This window comes from Neoarius graeffei, chromosome 21, assembly GCF_027579695.1.
Source record: "Neoarius graeffei isolate fNeoGra1 chromosome 21, fNeoGra1.pri, whole genome shotgun sequence".
Taxonomy (NCBI): Eukaryota; Metazoa; Chordata; class Actinopteri; order Siluriformes; family Ariidae; genus Neoarius; species Neoarius graeffei.
In genome coordinates, this window is record NC_083589.1 from 59,470,485 (window position 1) to 59,493,427 (window position 22,943).

The 22,943-nt window shown below is 40.3% G+C and overlaps 1 protein-coding gene across 2 annotated transcripts in view; it reads right to left on the reverse strand.

Annotated features, from left to right (window-relative positions):
* The window catches only part of plxna4 (plexin A4), a 778,998-nt gene that overhangs the window by 125,349 nt on the left and 630,706 nt on the right, over window positions 1–22,943 (reverse strand). For both annotated transcript variants that reach the window (XM_060903436.1, XM_060903437.1), the window contains exons 19-22: window positions 22,489–22,635; window positions 16,237–16,471; window positions 12,862–13,004; window positions 3,409–3,677 (exon numbers count right to left, since the gene is read on the reverse strand). In XM_060903436.1, coding sequence (XP_060759419.1) covers window positions 3,409–3,677; window positions 12,862–13,004; window positions 16,237–16,471; window positions 22,489–22,635 — 794 coding nt within the window. The remainder of the gene's footprint in view (window positions 1–3,408; window positions 3,678–12,861; window positions 13,005–16,236; window positions 16,472–22,488; window positions 22,636–22,943) is intronic.

The following is a 22,943-nucleotide window of genomic DNA, read 5'->3' on the forward strand; positions in this document are numbered from 1 at the left end:
CATGTTGGAAAATGCAAGGTCTTCCCTGAAAGAGACGTCGTCTGGATGGGAGCATATGTTGCTCTAGAACCTGGATATACCTTTCAGCATTGATGGTGTCTTTCCAGATGTGTAAGCTGCCCATGCCACATGCACTAATGCAACCCCATACCATCAGAGATGCAGGCTTCTGAACTGAGCGCTGATAACAACTTGGGTCGTCCTTCTCCTCTTTAGTCCGAATGACACGGCGTCCCTGATTTCCATAAAGAACTTCAAATTTTGATTCGTCTGACCACAGAACAGTTTTCCACTTTGCCACAGTCCATTTTAAATGAGCCTTGGCCCAGAGAAGACGTCTGCGCTTCTGGATCATGTTTAGATACGGCTTCTTCTTTGAACTATAGAGTTTTAGCTGGCCCTGTCCACACGGCAACGGATTCAGGTGAATCTGATAAAATTGTTTATCATTTCGGCCTGGCGTCCACACGGCACTGGCGTTTTGGGTGCCCCAAAACGAAATCTTTTGAGAACGGGTTCCAGAGTGGAAAAATCTGGCAACGGCGCCGTTGCGAAGTCATCTGGATGAGTAGAACGGATTTGTTTACGATGACGTCACAACCACATGTGCTTCACGCCGGGTAGAAGTGTAATGAACTCGATGCGAGTTGTCAACAAATCTTATAACTTGGTTCATGAAAAGCGCTTACAAAATATTTTCACTGTGAATATTTATTGTGTAATGGTGCAAAGTGAGAGAGAGAGAGAGAGAGAGAGAGAGAGAGAATAGCCCTTAGGGCAGAGTCAATCCCGCCAGCAAAAATAGGGAAAAAATAGGAGCGATCTCACCTCTTCAGATGTTGGTTTAAGTCCGACAATACATTCCTCAAAAAGGGCCGTTCATTCCTCTTTCCGCGTCTCCATTCAAAAAACGACCACGTGATTTAAAGGATATATCCATAGGATAGGGAGTGAGAAAGTGTGTGCGTGTGACAGTGACAGGGATAGTCACTGTGTGCATGTGCAGTTATGCGCATGCGTCTACTTCTATTGTTCTGGTGTCTCCGATGGGACCGTCTTACAGCGCACCTAGAGGTGTGGCATGTGTATTGCATTGTTTTCAGCAAGCGTTGCGTTGCCATATGGATGTGAAATTTTACTGATCCGTTGCCCATGTGGACGCGATATTTAAAAAAAAATAATCTCGTTGCCGTTGTCGTGTGGATGTAGCCTTAGCTGGCAACGGCGGATGGCACGGTGAATTGTGTTCACAGATAATGTTCTCTGGAAATATTCCTGAGCCCATTTTGTGATTTCCAATACAGAAGCATGCCTGTATGTGATGCAGTGCCGTCTAAGGGCCCGAAGATCACGGGCACCCAGTATGGTTTTCCGGCCTTGACCCTTACGCACAGAGATTCTTCCAGATTCTCTGAATCTTTTGATGATATTATGCACTGTAGATGATGATATGTTCAAACTCTTTGCAATTTTACACTGTTGAACTCCTTTCTGATATTGCTCCACTATTTGTCGGCGCAGAATTAGGGGGATTGGTGATCCTCTTCCCATCTTTACTTCTCAGAGCCGCTGCCACTCCAAGATGCTCTTTTTATACCCAGTCATGTTAATGACCTATTGCCAATTGACCTAATGAGTTGCAATTTGGTCCTCCAGCTGTTCCTTTTTTGTACCTTTAACTTTTCCAGCCTCTTATTGCCCCTGTCCCAACTTTTTTGAGATGTGCTGCTGTCATGAAATTTCAAATGAGCCAATATCTCATCTCATTATCTGTAGCCGCTTTATCCTGTTCTACAGGGTCGCAGGCAAGCTGGAGCCTATCCCAGCTGACTACGGGCGAAAGGCGGGGTACACCCTGGACAAGTTGCCAGGTCATCACAGGGCTGACACATAGACACACACAACCATTCACACTCACATTCACACCTACGCTCAATTTAGAGTCACCAGTTAACCTAACCTGCATGTCTTTGGACTGTGGGGGAAACCGGAGCACCCGGAGGAAACCCACGCGGACACGGGGAGAACATGCAAACTCCGCACAGAAAGGCCCTCGCTGGCCACGGGGCTCGAACCCGGACCTTCTTGCTGTGAGGCGACAGCGCTAACCACTACACCACCGTGCCGCCTCTACTATTATTATTATTATTATTATTATTGATGCAGTGGAGTATTTTATGCTGCAAAGCATCAGGCATAATTAAAAAACAAACAAACAAAAAAACAAAAATCAGGTATAAGGAAAGAATAAAAAAACTTGGGGTTGTGCTATTATAGGAAAATAATTATTTTTATTTTTATTTTTGAAGGAAACTATGTCAGTAGAATAAGTTTAATAATTTTAAACTTAATTAATATTTGTAAATATATATAAAAAAATAATAATTATTATTATTATTATTGATGCAGTGAAGTATTTTATGCTGCAAAGCACCAGACTGGCATAATTTAAAAAAAAAAAGGTAGGTATAAGTAAGGAATAAAACACTTAGGGTCATGCTGTTACAGGAAAATAATCAATAATTTCTTTATTTTTTATTTTTGAAGGAAACTAAATTATATGTCAATGGAATAAGTTTAATAATTTTAAACTTAAATAATATTTATAATATATTATTATTATTATTATTATTATTATTATTATTATTATTATTATTATTGATGCAGTGGTGTATTTTATGCTGCTAATTGCCAGACTGGCATAAAAAAAGCAGGTTTAAGTAAAGAATAGGAAAACTTGGGGTCATGCTATTACAGGAAAACAATCAATAACAGAATGATGTAAATTTGCGCTATAGCTCACACTTGATTATTCTCCTCTACCTTTCTCTTATACAATAGCAATTTCCCAAAGCTAACCGTTTTTCATTTATTAAAGAGTGACGTTGTGCTTTTTATCCATTTAGAGTTACGTTTAACATTGTGAAACATCTCTGAAACATGTCAGTTCAGGCTATCTATCAGCTGTAAACTCTGCCCCCCCAAAAAAACAAAAACAAAACCCCAATGCAGCTTGTCATGTTACAGAGACCCTGCACTGCGTAATGTTGCGTGTCCTGACGTCACTTCTTTATGTCTGACTGTTACACAGGGCTGACACTGGAGACTCCCTCCTTCGTTATCCAGGTCCCTGTGAAGTGGTTGCTATGGAAATGATAACATATCTACATAACACGAGCACATTAATAATATAAACCTGTGATTTGCACATGCACTGATTTTGGCTGTGCAATTATAGAAACTGAATTGAGACCTTTTGACCAATCAGAATTAAGAATTCATTAGCGCTGTGATTGAAGCAGTGAAAGTCCACAGGAAACATCCACAGTTACGAAAATACACGACTTCATGTTAGTTAGGTGAGGATATAAAGGACATGCACACGTGCACATATTTTCTCTGTCGTACCTGCGCAGCAGCAGTTTGGGGTGGTTCTTGCTCTCCAGGTTCTTGTCGATGAGGTCAGACAGCAGGTGTTTGAGGACGTCAGTAGCGTACTCCAGCTTGCTCTGCAGCACAGTCATGATGAGCGAGGCCACGTTGCCGCGGTCTCTCATGGAGAAGCCTCGCTGAGACTCCAGCGTACGGATGAAGGTCAGCAGGAACACCTTGTTGTTGATCAGCTGACTGAAACGCTCCAGACCCTTTTTCACCTGCTCCTGCCTGTAGCCCGGCACCTATGAAACAACATGAAATACTTTCTTGTATTTCTAAAGAGAAATATAGATCATTTTATGAAAATACACTTGGTTTCAGAGACTTTATTTTAATCTTATGAAAAGAAATTTGAATTGAATGATCCATGATTGGAATATTTAACAGTTATTCCATGAAATCGAGTCGTACACGAGCTGATAGTGCTGGAAGCCATGTACGATGAGATTGAGTGGAATAACTGGTTTATTCTATCCACATTCACTGCATTTTGAGAAATGGAGCATTTTTATTTTTATTTTTTTGCAAATTCGATAAATTAAAACTTTGTACAAAACATCCAACAAAATCATTTCCGCTTAGAATGTAAACAACCCAGCGAAATGACAGGAGCAATTTGTGGAAAAATATAATAATAATAATAATAATAATAATAATAATAATAATAATTCTTGAAAAATAAAAAAAATGCATTCTTACCATCAAATACTTTCATTCCATATTTTGTTGCTTTTTTGTATTTTTCGGGGTTTTGTTTTCCGCCATTTTGTTTTTCTCTACTCACAGTATATGAGCTGATATTCTAGTAGCAGAGTAGCCAATCAGAACGTGCGACTGCTCATATCCAGTGAATATGGATAGAATTTTATATATATATATATATATATATATATATATATATATATATATAAAACCCTTTTCATTTTTTCTTTAGGAAGATTAGTTCTTAACTTTCTTTTAGTTTTTTATATACAAATACATCCTAATTTGGCAAATCAAGAGTTAGGGTTAGAAAAAAATGTGCAATTTAGGCAAATTTATCTAATATTTTTCAATATTTTATTCATTAAAAATGACAAGCTTATTAAACCTATTAATTTTTTTATTTCAATAATTTATTTGTTTGTTTATTAGGTTTTTTTAAAACTACTTTGAAGTTTAAAATATATATCTATAAAAAACCTTAACTTTCAGCAAATAATTTTGCTTCTTTTCTTTCTTTTTTCCAAGAAGCACAACAATAGAATGATAGAATGATACATAGTTGGTAGAAGAAGAAAACTTCAAACTTGAAAATACATATTAATGCTTATAAATATGTTTAAACATGAACATATTTTACTACTACTACTACTAATAATAATAATAATCTGATATTAAAAAGTACAAATAAATGTGCCTTTATTCCGGATGACTGTTGGATGACTAATTTTTGAGTGAAAAGCTAGTAAAGTATTTTTTATAAAACAAACTTTTTTTTACTGTTTTTTTTAATGAAAGCATTAATTAAAAAAATTACCTTGGGAAAACATCAAATATAACTCCATAAAACATACTTTAAAAATGTTCTCTGGTAAAATAAGATAATAAAATAACAATAAAATAAAATTAAATAAATAAATCTGGCTAATGTCTGATCCCGAATGTGGATGATAGATAATTAACAATGCAGTCGTATGCTAATGCGTGCCATTTGGAGCATCAATATCCATTAGAAACCTGTCAGCGTCCAGAGGTAATCTGCCTGCAACTTTCATTAGATCAGGTTTCACTATAAACTCCTCCAGAGAGGGCATGTTTATCTCCAATTAAAACTTAATTAACGTAGCTTATTAAAATCTGAGCTCATCAGACGCAGGGATCTAAGCCTCGACTTTTAGGAAGAGTCGTTCTGTCTGCAGAGATTCGATTAGCAATGTCCATCAATGTCATAACTGGGTATAAACAACCTGCAGTGTCCTGTAGTCTTCCCTCTGTTCGGCTTTTCACTTCCCTCCGTCTGCTCACAAAACAGTTGTGTCACATCATTACTGCGATTAACACGTGAGTGAGTGTGAATCTCAGCGCAGTTCATTATGTCTTTGAAAAAGAACGTGAGAGTGAAAGAGAAAGAAAGGGGAAGACGACTTATTATTATCCTAAATATTCTGTCTATCAATGTGAAATGTTCTGTCCATCATTACAAGGTGTCAGTATGCAGTAACTCATTATCTGTCCTGCGACGGCTAATTGGAGCTCTGAGAACCGAATCGCGCTCTGAAACACATAGCTTTTGATCGCTGATTAACAAGGGACAGATAAAAAAATTTACAAAATTCATACAGTATAATTGTTCCTACAGTGAATAACTTCTATCTATTTCTATTATTAAACAGAAACACCATCTTTAGAACAAGAATTGGGCTGGGTTTCCCAATAACATTGCGCTTTAGGGGTGAAGAGTGAGTTTAAAGATGCTCTTAAGCAATGAACGTTGTCTCTGTATGTCGTTTTCCTGAACTCACTTGTAAGAAGGAGCCTTAAGAGTAACTTTGATAAGAGCGTCTTTGCAACACGCGCCCTCCATATAGAGAGCGTGCACGTGACGTCACGAGGTCACGTGATATTTGTTTATCTGCCATCTTGGACGGCATGGCCGCGTGTAGAACTTAGACGAACCCGTTCTAATTATCAAGTGTGTGGGAGTAGATCTTTCGAGAATGGTTATATCTTGTTCAGCATTTGGTTGTACCAATAGACAGGGCCAAAAGGAGGGCGTGTCATTTTATAGATTCCCCGCAGACGAGGAGAGACGCGCAAAATGGGTGTCCACTGTGCGAAGAGAAAACTGGTACCCCAGTTCTACCAGCCGAATTTGTAGTGAACACTTCATATCAGGTAGGTGTAATCTTCTAATTCAATAATAATTCTGCACAGATAAAGATAGCGCTGATTTGTGATTTTTTTTCAGACAAAAACATACATATTTACAACCCTGTCATTATCTGGAACTGAGTTTAGATTTCGAACATTCTTACGGTAAAACGTCCTGCATAGTCTCTTTATGATAAACGTCTTAATGCCACTTACCCGTGAGCTTATCAAGTAGACATTCTTCTTCGGAACCTTCCAGAGGTATAGTTGGGATACCCATCCCGCAACAAAATATTTATAAGCTTCCAGGCTCTTGTAAGCTTTGAGGGCTTTGCCAGTGTAACACGATTCACGATTAACAAGAAAATTGTAAATGTCGTGGTAGGCCAGATCGGGCAAATCGCCGGCACCGCAGCTCCGAATTTCCCTGAACAAGGATTGCGGCACGTTGTACGGATCTGCAATCCCCAACCTGGAACACTTTTCCACGTAACGCTGCCTCACGTCACCTTCAAGATGCTGAACAAACTTAGACAAGTTATCGCGCGATGTAGATGAGGTATTTTCCGAATTTTCTTGGGGATTACTCCCTGGATCCATTACGCTCGCGCAAGGTAAACAATCCTGAAGCTGTCCAATATGGCGGAGTAAACACGGACGGGTCACGTGACTGCACATCCTCTATAGGCATTAGTCGGCATTCGTATTGTAGTTGCTGAAGGCATTAGCTAGTAGTCGCTACATCCAGTCGATGAGGTCACATGGCGTTTGTTTTTAACCAAAAACTAATGAAATATAAAGTGTCAAAATATGTTAATATATTGTATTATCGTTAAGCGTGACATACATAATGTGATAATTAATTTGTGCTCGCAGCACTGGCACAAACTGTTACTCTCACTCAGGATCTTTCTACTTTCTTCTTCTTCTTCTAATGTTTTTAGGACGCTATTTCTTCCTCTGTTTTCAGCCAATCATCACCAAATTTCCATGAAGAATACCTCTGGGCTGAATTACGTTGCTATGAATTTTGGTGCTCATCTGGATCACTGAACCAGAATGATCGATGAAAAATGGGCTTTTTTTCAATCACTTATAACTCTGTCAAATTTCATGATTTTTTTCAATCAGTTTTTTTTATTCTGTTCAGGGCAGCATGGTGCAACTTTTCCTCACTAAGCGTCATTCTCTATTTCTTACCGTTCTGGATCTATAGACCCTTCCCATGTGACGTCACGACAAACGCCGCCACCATTTTGGACATGAACTACCAGTAGTCTACCACAGCCAACAACGAGGAATGACGGCGAAGCATCGAAAGGAATATAGCCATCAAAGAAAGTTTTTACTTTCAGCAAAACTTCCATCATGCCATTATATTGTTGTGCACCTGGATGTAGTAACCATCAACACACAAGGCAAGATTTATCATTTTATCGGATCCCGACAGATGCTGACCGACGGAGAAGATGGATGGTCTCTAAAATATTGGCAAAATGATGTTTATTGACATAGCAATCGTGTGTAACGGGAAGCATTTGCATATCCGAAGTGTTGTGTTTACATCAAAGATAAAATAAACCGATATGACAACAACTGCTGCTGCCAGGTTGGGGACACAAACTAGTAGAAAGGAAGTGTGCCAACAGACTTCCTTTGTGGTCGATTCTGCTTTAAGGTAAGATGCATTTAATTATTCGTCTGCTGTGGGTTTGGAATCGGTAGCCTGACCGATTCGTTCATGTTTGTGGTGCCATTTGTTTGTTGACGCGTGTTGAAATGGAAGATTGGTTGTTGACATGATTTCCAGTGATGCTTTGGTGCTGCTGTGGATCAGATGTGTTGAGTAGCCTGACTGTGTTTTTTTTCTTGCGTGTGGTATCATTGTTGACACGAGGTTGTTTTTTGAACATGCCAATGCGGAAACGATTTCCCCTGATGAGTTATGACTTCAGACGCGATGCATGTGTGGAGGTGTGGAGTCCGCGTGATATGTGTGTAAGATAGGCTTCTCATGTGTTTGGAGAGCCGCTCTCTGAGACAAGCGCAAGCGCAAGCACACACACACCCCCCAAGGGAAAAAAAGGGACCCCCCGAAAATATCGGCATAGTTCGAACACTGGGTTGGAGAAAGTAATGGCAAATAGTGAGTGCACAAACCATAGAAGGTAAACTGTACACAGCGCCAGTGCAGTGTGATGGTATGTCTACTTTTAGGGCGTATTCACACCTACGTTGTTTGGTCCGGACCAAACGACCAAACGAACCAAATTTCCCTTGGTCCGGACCTTTTGGGTTGGTCTGAATACAAACCACCGAACACTGGTCCGGACCAAACAAGCGGACCGAGACCGAGCTGCAAGGTCGGACTCGGTCCGGACCAAAGGAACCCTGGTGCGGATCTTTTGGAGGTGTGAAAGCAGACCGGACCTAATCCGACAGTTTTGCTTTTTTCTACCTCGGGAGCTTCCGTCGTTTGTCGAGCATTATGGGAAACAGAGTCTTGACACTCCACCGCAAAGTGCAAACACTGTTTCGGTTGTCAAGGGAACCTTACAACAGTCGTTCAGTCATTCAGACCAGTGGTAGGCTAGACTACAGAGTACAAAAAATGAGTAGGGGGCAAACGTGGGCCGAGGAAGAAACGCGTACCCTTATGGATATATGGGCAGATGTCCACATATCTGAGCTTTTGGAGAGAACACACAAAAATGCCGACGTGTTTGCTGTATTCAGTGAGAAAATGAAGGAGAAGGGGTTCACGCGCTCCCCAGAACAATGTCGGCTAAAAGTGAAGAAACTCCGTCAGACCTACATTAAAATCAGGGACATTCTTTCAAAAAGTGGCGGTACTAGCGACTTGCGTGAAGAGCCAGAACTGTCACAACATGATGTGCGCTCATCAGCGCTATCCTCCGTGACTACTTTTGAACTTAACGCTTTGTGCGCGTGTCGTCTCTGACCAATAGCTGAACGGCCTCAGGGCGCATGGCTTTGTCGACAGATTTTGGTCCGCTTACTAAAATGTACAGTGTGAGAGCGAACCGCACCAAAATGAAAAAATAAAAAAACCATTTGGTTCGGACCAAAGCAAGTGAACTATCGAACTATCCTGGTCTGAATACACCCTAAGATTGTGTTAGCTTATCAGTGAACACACTCGTCACTTGACGAGTTTCACGTCTTTACGACGGATACTTAAATGTGTGTTAGGTATTATTGTTGCAGTCTAAGCAGTCATTGTAGCAGCTAGATGAGCGAGAACCGAAAGGGTCTGTGCCATAAACCGTTATTTCTTCATGTCCAAAATGGCGGTCGCGTTTACGAAGGTCACGTGAGTGAAAAGGGTCTATAGGGTACAGTGACCAGACTTCCCAGTTTGTAACCGCTAGTGCAAATTACTAAACTGTCTTTCATCACAGTCTCTACCTAGTTAATACACTACCGTTCAAAAGTTTGGGGTCACTTTGAAATGTCCTTATTTTTGAAAGAAAAGCACTGTTCTTTTCAATGAAGATCACTTTAAACTAATCAGAAATCCACTCTATACATTGCTAATGTGCTAAATGACTATTCTAGCTGCAAATGTCTGGTTTTTGGTGCAATATCTCCATAGGTGTATAGAGGCCCATTTCCAGCAACTCTCACTCCAGTGTTCTAATGGTCCAATGTGTTTGCTCATTGCCTCAGAAGGCTAATGGATGATTAGAAAACCCTTGTACAATCATGTTAGCACAGCTGAAAACAGTTGAGCTCTTTAGAGAAGCTATAAAACTGACCTTCCTTTGAGCAGATCGAGTTTCTGGAGCATCACATTTGTGGGGTCGATTAAATGCTCAAAATGGCCAGAAAAATGTCTCGACTATATTTTCTATTCATTTTACAACTTATGGTGGTAAATAAAAGTGTGACTTTTCATGGAAAACACAAAATTGTCTGGGTGACCCCAAACTTTTGAACGGTAGTGTAATTGAAACTGATTGGACAGTAACATTTTTTATTCCAAGCATGGTTTTTTTCAGTCAAGTTAACAAATGTTCACATGAAAGAATGAGCAAATAATAAGCTAAATAATTAAATGTTTTCTCTGTCTGCTCATTTCACTGTCACCCAAACATGCAGTCAGAATTATTTAAACTGTTTTCTCTCTGTATATACAGTGTTAGAGGTGCAGAAATGTGTCTCGTTTATGACACTAAATGAGATAATCTCTTGCCTAATGGAGTTAAATTTGATTAAAATGTGGCGATATCAATGCACGTAATTCCATAATATATTGAAATATATTCATCACATTTTGCGTATATTTATTTAATCATTAAATCAATGGACTAACAATGCACAAGAAAAATACTTTAACACCAGCAGCAGATTAAACACCAGTCTCTGCCCGTTGACTGTGAGAGTCCCTCAGAGGCGCATGCACAGTCTGTGTATTTGGCTGTGAGCGAGTCCCTCTTTGTTGTGAAAGAGTGATCCAGGTCCATCGTAAGTTAAAAGCGAAATAAAGTACTACTTTGGCTACGATGCTCTTCGGGTAAACCTCGTTAGCTTAACGATGGACCTTAAGAGGCAGCTAAAGACGCTCTTAAGGCCAATTTATGCTGACAACCCAGTCCTCGCAGATGGCGTCGCAGATAGCGTCTGCGAAGCCCCCCCCCTTCGCAGACGCTCTGCGTGCACCTCCCAAAAATTGTGACCACCACAGAAGCCTCGCAGACAAGAGGGCTCTGATTGGTCCACTCTACATCCACTGTACACGCACTTCCGCTTCCCTACTTTCCCGGTTTGGTTTGTTTTCACGACCGCCATTTTTAAAAACACGAGCGAAGATGGAGCAGCACGAAGAGCGGTTGATCGAGGAAGTGAGGAAGTACGTACATCTATACGACTCCAGTTCTAGTCATTATACAGTAAGTAACCGGAGGATAAACACTCCACTAACCACACCCACCAACTACTCCTAGCGATTTCGCGACTTCACACCCCCTTGCGTTGTGGCGGTGAATAACATCGCGCACGCCTATTACTCCCCGCTCAATGATAAATTACAACTGTCTGCGAAAAGCTATCTGCGGAAGCCTTGTCGCAAGAGCATGCAGAGGCCTTTAGCCTTAAGAGGCTTTCAGGAAACCCAGCCCTATTGAGTGCGTGTTTCAAAATAGACATGCTAACTTGTGTTAACTAGCTACAGCTGATGACGAAACAGTAGAAAGGTTAAAATGATAAAACTGAGCAGATACAATAGTTAGTTTTAGTCCACTAATTTGATTGGACAAACAGCGTTCCAAAAGTGATTATATTTCCCATAACCGCACTGGAACATTTCACTTGTCCGTATTCGCGACATAAAATTCCACTTCCTAGTTCGAAACGGTTACTAGAGTCGAGTTAGTGACATCTTCTGCAGACATGGCAACTGATCCGTTTCTGAGATATAACTTTCGACTTTAAATATGAAAGCTCATCAGATGAAGATGTAAAGGAAGAAAGGGAGCCAATTCAACTTTTAACAGCAATGCACAAATCAATGTTAGCAAGCTAGCCAAGCTAATCAGCGTGCTATAAAGTGAGTGTGGCTTCTTCGAAAGATAAACAGAACTTTTGGCTATATTGTGTCTGAAATACTAGTTACTTCGATATTAATTTCTTGTTTATAGAGCATTATTATACCTACAGGACACTTTTTTGTGGAATAAAAACATGTGTTCTATTCCCTTCGAGCGGGTTTCATTCATTTGGTTTGATAGCATGCAATATCGTTAGCATATCGCTTATCCTACATGTATTATGTCACTCTACCCAATGAAGAATGAGTGTTGAATATGGTTTACGATATTGCATGGTTGTCAAGACAACATGAAATCACACATCGGAGATGTAAAACTTCCACGCTAGCGAGCGACTGGGACAATTTGTAAACAAACATGGCCGCCAGGTTTGCTTCATTAAATACGGAAGATTTTGAGAGAATTTTGAAAGCGAAAGATACGTTGAATACCTGAAAGGAATGTGTATGTATAATAATAATAATATTGGCTGGCTTTTTTTTGTGGTCTATCAGATATATTCCATTCAGCTACTCGTCTTTGACTCATTCAGTATCATGCTAGCTGAAGGGAATATATCTGACAGACCACTCAACGCCAGCCAATATTATTTAAATATCGCATTTATTTTATAACTTCACTTGTGCAATATTTCTTAACTATAATCTATGAATTAGGCTGTACTAGCAGTACAAGCTAACTCATTTTTGCCCCTTGAGACTGTTGTCGTCTGCCAGGGGAATGCAAATTCCCCCTCTCTACAACGGTTTGTTACCCTACTATGTTCACCTGTTTAGCTTGTCTGATGTTTCTTTCTGATGTCTGTTCATTTATTCATGTCATTAATTCTAAGCTGTGATTGCTGAATATCTTATTTTCTATTTCTGTTTGTAGCATTTCCTCGTTTTGTCCCTTCTTTTGTCAAAGTTCCTGAGGATCTCACAAATTAGCATTACACAAATCCCTCTGCAGTTATAATTCAGTATTTGCCAAGCTAACATGTGTGCACTAGAAGATGGCTAACCTCCAGGTCTTTAAGAACAGGATGTTCCTCGATGCCAGGGAAGAGAACACGCATGGTGTAGGTTCTGTAGTCTAGAAACGGGATCCCAGTTCCATCCAGGTCACTGGTCAACTCATTAATATCCGTCTGCAGCTCTGCAAATGCTATAAGGGAAAAAACCAAAGCAAAACAGAAATAAGCCATTAGATCTGAGCAGTTTGTTTAAAATGGACATAATTAAGTGCAGATATTAGCCAGGGATGGATCCAGCCCAAGAATCTGATAGGTGCACATTTGCAGAAATATTTTCACTCATTTTAGCAGATCGCTATGGATTTTCACAGGGGCGTAAAGCACGCCGAGCCCTTTCTGAAGAGGGCAGCCACGGCCCGCTATGACTGTGGCTTGACTTGCTATTCGCCCCGAAGCCCCGCATGAGTGGAGCTCACCGAAAACTTTAATATCAGCCCTGGTTCCAGCTGCTCATGCACGCATGCAGGGATTAAAAAATTCATAACTCGGCCGTCGAAAGCCCTAGCCCTGCCAAACTTTACAGGAACCTCCTTCTCCCTGAGATCTTTCGAAACAGCCAGGCTCGGCCCACTACGACCGCGGCTTGGCCCGTTAATCGTGGCGAATTTTGAATTTTGACCTCTTTCTGGAGCATGTGATTGGTTTGACCTAGATTCTTTGTCTCAGGTCGCACTATACAAAGCATCGTGAGAATCCAGGTACAACCCTGATTCCAAAAAAGTTGGGACAAAGTACAAATTGTACATAAAAACGGAATGCAATGATGTGGAAGTTTCAAAATTCCATATTTTATTCAGAATAGAACATAGATGACATATCAAATGTTTAAACTGAGAAAATGTATCATTTAAAGAGAAAAATTAGGTGATTTTAAATTTCATGACAACAACACATCTCAAAAAAGTTGGGACAAGGCCATGTTTCCCACTGTGAGACATCCCCTTTTCTCTTTACAACAGTCTGTAAACGTCTGGGGACTGAGGAGACAAGTTGCTCAAGTTTAGGGATAGGAATGTTAACCCATTCTTGTCTAATGTAGGATTCTAGTTGCTCAACTGTCTTAGGTCTTTTTTGTCGTATCTTCCGTTTTATGATGCGCCAAATGTTTTCTATGGGTGAAAGATCTGGACTGCAGGCTGGCCAGTTCAGTACCCGGACCCTTCTTCTACGCAGCCATGATGCTGTAATTGATGCAGTATGTGGTTTGGCATTGACATGTTGGAAAATGCAAGGTCTTCCCTGAAAGGGACGTCGTCTGGATGGGAGCATATGTTGCTCTAGAACCTGGATATACCTTTCAGCATTGATGGTGTCTTTCCAGATGTGTAAGCTGCCCATGCCACACGCACTAATGCAACCCCATACCATCAGAGATGCAGGCTTCTGAACTGAGCGCTGATAACAACTCGGGTCGTCCTTCTCCTCTTTAGTCCGAATGACACGGCGTCCCTGATTTCCATAAAGAACTTCAAATTTTGATTCGTCTGACCACAGAACAGTTTTCCACTTTGCCACAGTCCATTTTAAATGAGCCTTGGCCCAGAGAAGACGTCTGCGCTTCTGGATCATGTTTAGACACGGCTTCTTCTTTGAACTATAGAGTTTTAGCTGGCAACGGCGGATGGCACGGTGAATTCTGTTCACAGATAATGTTCTCTGGAAATATTCCTGAGCCCATTTTGTGATTTCCAATACAGAAGCATGCCTGTATGTGATGCAGTGCCGTCTAAGGGCCCGAAGATCACGGGCACCCAGTATGGTTTTCCGGCCTTGACCCTTACGCACAGAGATTCTTCCAGATTCTCTGAATCTTTTGATGATATTATGCACTGTAGATGATGATATGTTCAAACTCTTTGCAATTTTACACTGTTGAACTCCTTTCTGATATTGCTCCACTATTTGTCGGTGCAGAATTAGGGGGATTGGTGATCCTCTTCCCATCTTTACTTCTGAGAGCCGCTGCCACTCCAAGGTGCTCTTTTTATACCCAGTCATGTTAATGACCTATTGCCAATTGACCTAATGAGTTGCAATTTGGTCCTCCAGCTGTTCCTTTTTTGTACCTTTAACTTTTCCAGCCTCTTATTGCCCCTGTCCCAACTTTTTTGAGATGTGTTGCTGTCATGAAATTTCAAATGAGCCAATATTTGGCATGAAATTTCAAAATGTCTCACTTTCGACATTTGATATGTTGTCTATGTTCTATTGTGAATACAATATCAGTTTTAGAGATTTGTAAATTATTGCATTCCGTTTTTATTTACAATTTGTACTTTGTCCCAACTTTTTTGGAATCAGGGTTGTAATTAGTTCAGGTAAGCATCACCACTCACCACTGGTGGTTGGATCCTGAACCACTGGTCTGTTGGTTGAGCGTGTCTATAGTCTATGTAGGTAGGTAGTGGTAAAGTAAACAAACACCCCATGACCGATGCCAAGTGGTGCACATATATCTCTGATCGATGCACGTGTATCGGTTGCATCAGTCTGGATCTGGCCCTGTATTAGCAGCTCTTGCACTTCTGCTCTGTTAACATGGTGAGTTCTGTTTTTACCTTTGTGTTTGGTCACAGTTGTGTTTAATTCAACGCACTCCATATTGTTTTATATGTTTTTGTCCTGTTTAACCTCCTGCTTTTTTATCAAGCCATTTGTGCTTCCTGAAAGCATTAATTTTTCTATAAACATTTATTTCCCTCTGGTCATCAGGGAACCATTTACATGCCAATGCATTGCGCTTTAACTGAACGTACCAGCAAACCGTGTTAGTCGATAATTCCACTGATTAATGGTATGCTATTAATTCTAAGTCATATAGTGCCACGGGGGCCTCACAATCCTCGGTTTGTTCAATATAACAAGGTTATGGACTGTGTATGATAAATATAAGGCTGAGTGCAAAAGTTTGTACCCCCATAGATTTTCAGTGAATAGAGATAATGAGATGACATGAGTTTGAAGAGAAGTTTTTTCATGACTCTCTCAGTCAGTTGTAGAGAATATAAGAAATATATACTTTCATTTTTTTCTATAAATATCTCAACATTTTTTTTAGCTCAGATTGTAGGAGTTGCTCAGTATCCTGGTTCTGAATATGTGTCTGTATGAGTGCTTTAGACCTACTGTATGTATTATTTTGCCACCAGAAATGCATTTAAATTTGATTTTGAAGTCCGAAACAATTGAGAAAACTGTTGAAGGAAGCGATTCACTAGCTGTTCCTATTATTCAGGTCTGAATTAAAATACGCATTACAGCTGAAACACAAAAACCTCATCATGTTTACTGTTTACACACTACTCACTGAACCACTTTAACCTTTCCTTAATTGCACACGCAGTCTAGCGCTCCACTGCCCACCTTCTTTACACTCCAGTGCCACTCTGGATTCGAGATTGTCCATCTGCATCTGCAGGCGTTTCAGGGTCAGGTCGCTTTCGCGGGACTTGAGCTTGTAGGCGATGAGAACGTAGATGATGAAGAGGACAAGGAGGCATCCGGCTCCGGCGATGCTGATGATGGCAGTGTTGCTGAGGGGGCTGTCGGAGGTGATGTGGACCATGCCAGGGGAAAACTCAATGCCACCCACACGGGCCTAACACACACACACACACACACACACAGAGCATTGTATTGTACTGATTTACACATAACACCAGAAATGCTACTACAAGTCTCTTAAATAAAGAAATTGATTTGTTTGTGGTGTCACTTGTTTTCTGTATCTACTGTATACAATATGTAACCATATAAAGAATAAAGGTAAGAAAGCAAAACAAATCAATTTAATTGTTCGATAGAAAATGTAGATGTGGTGAAACAATGCTAAGCTGAACAGTATAATTAAACACACATTTCAGGTTTTTTTAGCATGCATACGTACAATCATTACTACTCTCCCAGATCTTTAATTACTGAATTCAGCTTTAAATAATTTAGATAGGTAAGAGGTTGATCATTGATAATAACGTTTTCTACTATTTTTCATGTGTGCTGTGGTATATATTGTGTGTATGACGATACTTATCGTGTGTACTGTGGAATTTATTGTGTATGATGGTATTTACTATGTGCGCTGTGGTATTTATTGTGTGTATGACAGTATTTATCATGTGTACTGTGGTATTTATAATGTTCACTAGGGTACTTAGCATGTGTACTTTGATGGTATGATGCTATTTATTGTGTGTATGATGGTATTTATTGTGTGCACTGTGGAATTTATTGTGTGTGCTGTGGTATTTATTGTGTGTATGATGGTATTTATTGTGTGCACTGTGGAATTTATTGTGTGTGCTGTGGTATTTATTGTGTGTATGATGGTATTTATTGTGTGCACTGTGGAATTTATTGTGTATGATGGTATTTATTGTGTGTGCTGTGGAATTTATTGTGTGTACTGTGGTATTTATTGTGTGTATGATGGTATTTATTGTTTGCACTGTGGAATTTATTGTGTATGATGGTATTTATTGTGTGTGCTGTGGTATTTATTGTGTGTATGATGGTATTTATTGTGTGTATGATGGTATTTATTGTGTGTGCTGTGGTATTTATTGTGTGCACTGTGGAATTTATTGTGTATGATGGTATTTATTGTGTGTGCTGTGGTATTTATTGTGTGTATGATGGTATTTATTGTGTGTGCTGTGGTATTTATTGTGTGCACTGTGGAATTTATTGTGTATGATGGTATTTATTGTGTGTGCTGTGGTATTTATTGTGTGTATGATGGTATTTATTGTGTGTGCTGTGGTATTTATTGTGTGTATGATGGTATTTATTGTGTGTGCTGTGGTATTTATTGTGTGTATGATAGTATTTATTGTGTGTGCTGTGGCATTTATTGTGTGTATGATGGTATTTATTGTGTGATGTAGTATTTATTGTGTGTGCTGTGGTATTTATTGTGTGTATGATGGTATTTATTGTGTGTGCTGTGGTATTTATTGTGTGTATGATGGTATTTATTGTGTGTCCTGTGGTATTTATTGTGTGTATGATGGTATTTACTGTGTATGATGGTATTTATTGTGTGTGCTGTGGTATTTATTGTGTGTATGATGGTATTTATTGTGTGTGCTGTGGTATTTATTGTGTGTATGATGGTATGTATTGTGTGTGCTGTGGTATTTATTATGTGTGCTGTGGAATTTATTGTGTATGATGGTATTTATTGTGTGTGCTGTGGTATTTATTGTGTATGATGGTATTTATTGTGTGTATGATGGTATTTATTGTGTGTGCTGTGGTATTTATTGCGTATGATGGTATTTATTGTGTGTATGATGGTATTTATTGTGTGTACGATAGTATTTATTGTGTGTGCTGTGGTATTTATTGTGTGTATGATGGTATGTATTGTGTGTGCTGTGGTATTTATTGTGTGTGCTGTGGTATTTACTGTGTGTATGATGGTATTTATTGTGTGTGCTGTGGTATTTATTGTGTGTATGACGGTATGTATTGTGTGCGCTGTGGTATTTATTATGTGTATGACGGTATGTATTGTGTGTGCTGTGGTATTTATTATGTGTGCTGTGGAATTTATTGTGTATGATGGTATTTATTGTGTGTGCTGTGGTATTTATTGTGTATGATGGTATTTATTGTGTGTGCTGTGGTATTTATTGTGTATGATGCTATTTACTGTGTGTATGATGGTATTTATTGTGTGTGCTGTGGAATTTATTGCGTATGATGGTATTTATTGTGTGTGCTGTGGTATTTATTGTGTATGATGGTATTTATTGTGTGTATGATGGTATTTATTGTGTGTGCTGTGGAATTTATTGCGTATGATGGTATTTATTGTGTGTATGATGGTATTTATTGTGTATGATGGTATTTATTGTGTGTGCTGTGGTATTTATTGTGTATGATGGTATTTATTGTGTGTATGATGGTATTTATTGTGTGTGCTGTGGAATTTATTGCGTATGATGGTATTTATTGTGTGTGCTGTGGTATTTATTGTGTGTATGATGGTATTTATTGTGTATGATGGTATTTACTGTGTAAGAAAGAAAGAAAGAAAGAAAGAAAGAAAGCACAACTTTATTCGTCACACACTTGTGAAATTCCTCTCTGCATTTAACCCATCTGAAGCAGTGAACGCACACACACGTGAGCAATGAGCACACACACACACACACACACACACACACACACACACACACACACACACACAGAGCAGTGGGCAGCCATGCTAACAGCGCCCGGGGAGCAGTTGGGAGTTCGGTGCCTCGCTCAAGGGCACCTCAGCCCAAGGCCGTCCCATATTAACCTAACCTGCATGTCTTTGGACTGTGGAGGAAACCGGAGCACCCGGAGGAAACCCACACAGACACGGGGAGAACATGCAAACTCCGCACAGAAAGGCCCTCGCCGGCCACAGGGCTCAAACCCAGAACCTTCTTGCTGTGAGGCGACCGTGCTAACCACTACACCACCCATGATGATGGTATTTATTGTGTCTTGTGGTATTTATCGTGTGTCCTGTGCCTGATGACTGTTACATTGTTGGTCCATTGCATGCATTTTATATTATTGTGCCTTTTACACTCTTGCTTCATGTCTTGATGATAGTAATTTCCCACATGGAGATGAAGTCTATCCTGTCCTGTGTGCTTTGCCCTATTCTGTTCTATTGCATCCCGTCCTCTGCTGTCCTGTCTGGACCCGTTCTCTTTGGTCGAGTCCCATCCTGGCTAGTCCCGTCCTGTCCTGTTCAGTCATGTCCTTGCTCTTGTCCTGCCTTGATGTGTTTAAACCAAAACTTGCGAATAAAACTGTGCTTGTTTTCTGGTTCTGTTCTGTTCTGTCCTGCTTTACCATGTCCTGTCCTATTCAATCTTACAGTGTCCTACCTTGTCCTTTACTATCCTGTCCTGCCCTATCCTATCCACTCCTGTGCTGTTCAATCTAGTCCAACCCTGTCCTGTTCAGTCATGTCCTCTTATCGTTAGCCATTTCCACTTGTATATCTCTTGTGAGCCAGTTTGTATTGTCCTTTCCTTTTCGGTCCTGTTCTATCCTGTCCTGAATGGTCCTGTTTTGTCCAGTAGTATAGTCTTGTTAAAGTAGTGTTGTAGTCAAGACCACTAAAACCGAGACCAAGTCATGACCAAGACCAAAGTGTATCAAGATCAAGTCAAGACCAAGACCAAGGCAGAGTGAGACTGAGGCCCTGTCCACACGGCAACGGATTCAGGTGAATCCGATAAAATTGTTTATCATTTCGGCCTGGCGTCCACACGGCACTGGCGTTTCGGGTGCCCCAAAACGAAATCTTTTGAGAACGGGTTCCAGAGTGGAAAGATCTGGCAACGGCGCCGTTGCGAAGTCGTTTGGATGAGTAGAACGGATTTGTTTACGATGACGTCACAACCACATGTGCTTCACGCTGGGTAGAAGTGTAACGAACTCGATGCGAGTTGTCAACAAATCCTATAACTTGGTTCATGAAACGCGCTTACAAAATATTTTCACTGTGAATATTTATTGTGTAATGGTGCAAAGTGAGAGAGAGAGAGAGAGAGAGAGAGAGAGAGAGTGAGAGTCAATCCCGCCAGCAAAAATAGGGAAAAAAAGGAGCGATCTCACCTCTTCAGATGTTGGTTTAAGTCCTACAATACATTCCTCAAAAAGGGCGTAGAAGAACAAACTAATCCATCAACGTGTAGCATTCAATTTATTCCGGACCATTAAAGACGCCGCCTTCCGCGTAGAATCATACGTCATCCTCGCCGCCATATTGGATGGGTCAAAGCGGAGAATAAAGATGCCTCATTCATGTGCTGCGTTTAACTGTACCAACAGGTTTACCGTCCAAACGAGATCACATGGGATTACCTTTCACAGGTGAGACTGGAAAAATACTTTTCATTGTATTTGGTCATTATAATGTAATTTTACGAACAGATTTTTCTGACTTTGTGGCTAATATGAAGTCTCGCGCATAATAGTTTATGCGCATGCGTCCTTACTTCTTCTATTGTTCTGGTGTCTCCGAAGGGACCGTCTTACAGCGCCCCTAGAGGTGTGGCATGTGTATTGCATCGTTTTCAGCAAGCGTTGCGTTGCCATATGTACCTGATATTTTACTGATCCGTTGCCCATGTGGACGCAATTTTTTTTTAATAACATCTCATTGCCGTTGTCGTGTGGATGTAGCCTGAGTCAAGACCAGGACCAGACCAGTGTGTGTGAAAGGGCGGGGGAGGGGTGACAACCATTAACAGGAAGAAAAATTTCAAATTAGCAATGAGTCATGTTATTGGTTGCATTTGAAGCAGGAAATTTAACATCCAGTCACAGTAATGATGCTAACAAATAAATCAGACATCGCACAGCCAATTTAGTGAAATCCCCACGGTTGTGGTCTTGACCGATCTTGAAATAAAATCCCGAGTCAAATGCATTTGATTCCAAGACAAGACCAAGACCTTCAAAAAGTGGTCTTGAGACCGGTCTCGAGTCCTACAACACGAGCTCAAAGTTCAGTTCACACAGATTAAAATGAACAAGTTCACGTTTCTCCTGAATTTTTTTAACGAGCTGCTCTGAATCCAAAGTGAAATTTTTGATCAGCAATTAAAATATCAAATTTCGCCTACCATTAGAAAGCTCCTGGAGTTTACTTTAGTGATATAAGCAAATCAATAGTGTCATGACCGGCGCATCGCCACGCATCGCCATACGATAACACTGAACAACACAAGGAGCGCACGAGAAAATTGAGATGGTCATGTAATAACTTTGCGATCCTGAGACATTGCAACACGTCATATTTCAGATCGCAATATAAAAGATATACATTTTTGCATATTATTCCTACTTCTGGTGCGTACACCAGAGTGAACGATGCTTACATTCACCTTCATTAGATGTTTGTAATTCATTCAGTTCATCGTTCACTAAAAATATGACCATGTTCAACGAACGGCGTTCATCTAGCGCCTATCCGATCCAATCCTATTCTGTGGTGTTCTGTTCTATCCTGCCCCGCCTCACCTTGCCCTGTGCTGTTATTATATCTTTCTATCCTCTCCTGATTTGTTGAGCCTACAAACACCGTTTCCAGTGCACACAGTAAGAAACCGTGTATCACACCTTCAGCGTGAGACGAGTCTGACACAAACACACCTACACAAATATTTATAGGTATTTTATATTTAAAGAGATATTACATAAGCCGTAGCACAGTTCAGATGTATTCCTAAATATGACGCCCGAGATCATATTTTTGACCAGAAAGCTGGCAACTGGCTTCGTAATATTGCGCAAACAGAGGCAGCAGCAGACGGACACACAATGCCAGCTGTGTTTGTGTGTTTGCGATGGTAAATGGATCTGCGGTTCTGTCTGCCATTTGTCTGTCAGAGGGCCAGGTGGCGTTAGCCTCACGCTCCCACTCCAAGCCACAAACAGAGCCATTATTAGGTTCTGTTCAGATCTCGTATGTCCTACTAAGACGCTGTTTGTTCTCCTTACACCTGCCTTCAAGACCAGATAACCACAATACAACAGTATTCTAATCTATTGAGGAAAGACGCTGTGATGTGATGTGATGTGATGTGATGAATGACCAATAATACTGTGTTCACTCACCAGAACTTTGTGGCGTCCAGTTAGATTGGGTGATTCGCACAGCAGCTGGGTATCAGATACAGTTAAGGCGCAGGGTTTTTCTCCGATTAGAACAGTGTAGTTCAGTTTGCCGTTGCCTCCAGGGGTAAGAGGGAGGAAGTTCCTGCCCTGAAACGCACATTTTGCACACTCATTTAAGTATTTTATATACTGTACACAGTATTGGTTAAAAATATACCTTGTTACCTGCTACCTATCTTCTTTGCACCTATAAGAGTTGCATTAGGGCTCAACATCCATCCTCTATTTAACAGTTATTCCACAAAATCGAGTCATACATGAGCTGATAGTGCTATAACCCATGTACGATGAGATTGAGTGGAATAACTGTTTTATTCTATCCACATTCACTGGATTTTGAGAAACAGAGCATTTTTATTTTATTTTTAGCAAATTCCATAAATAAAAACTTTATA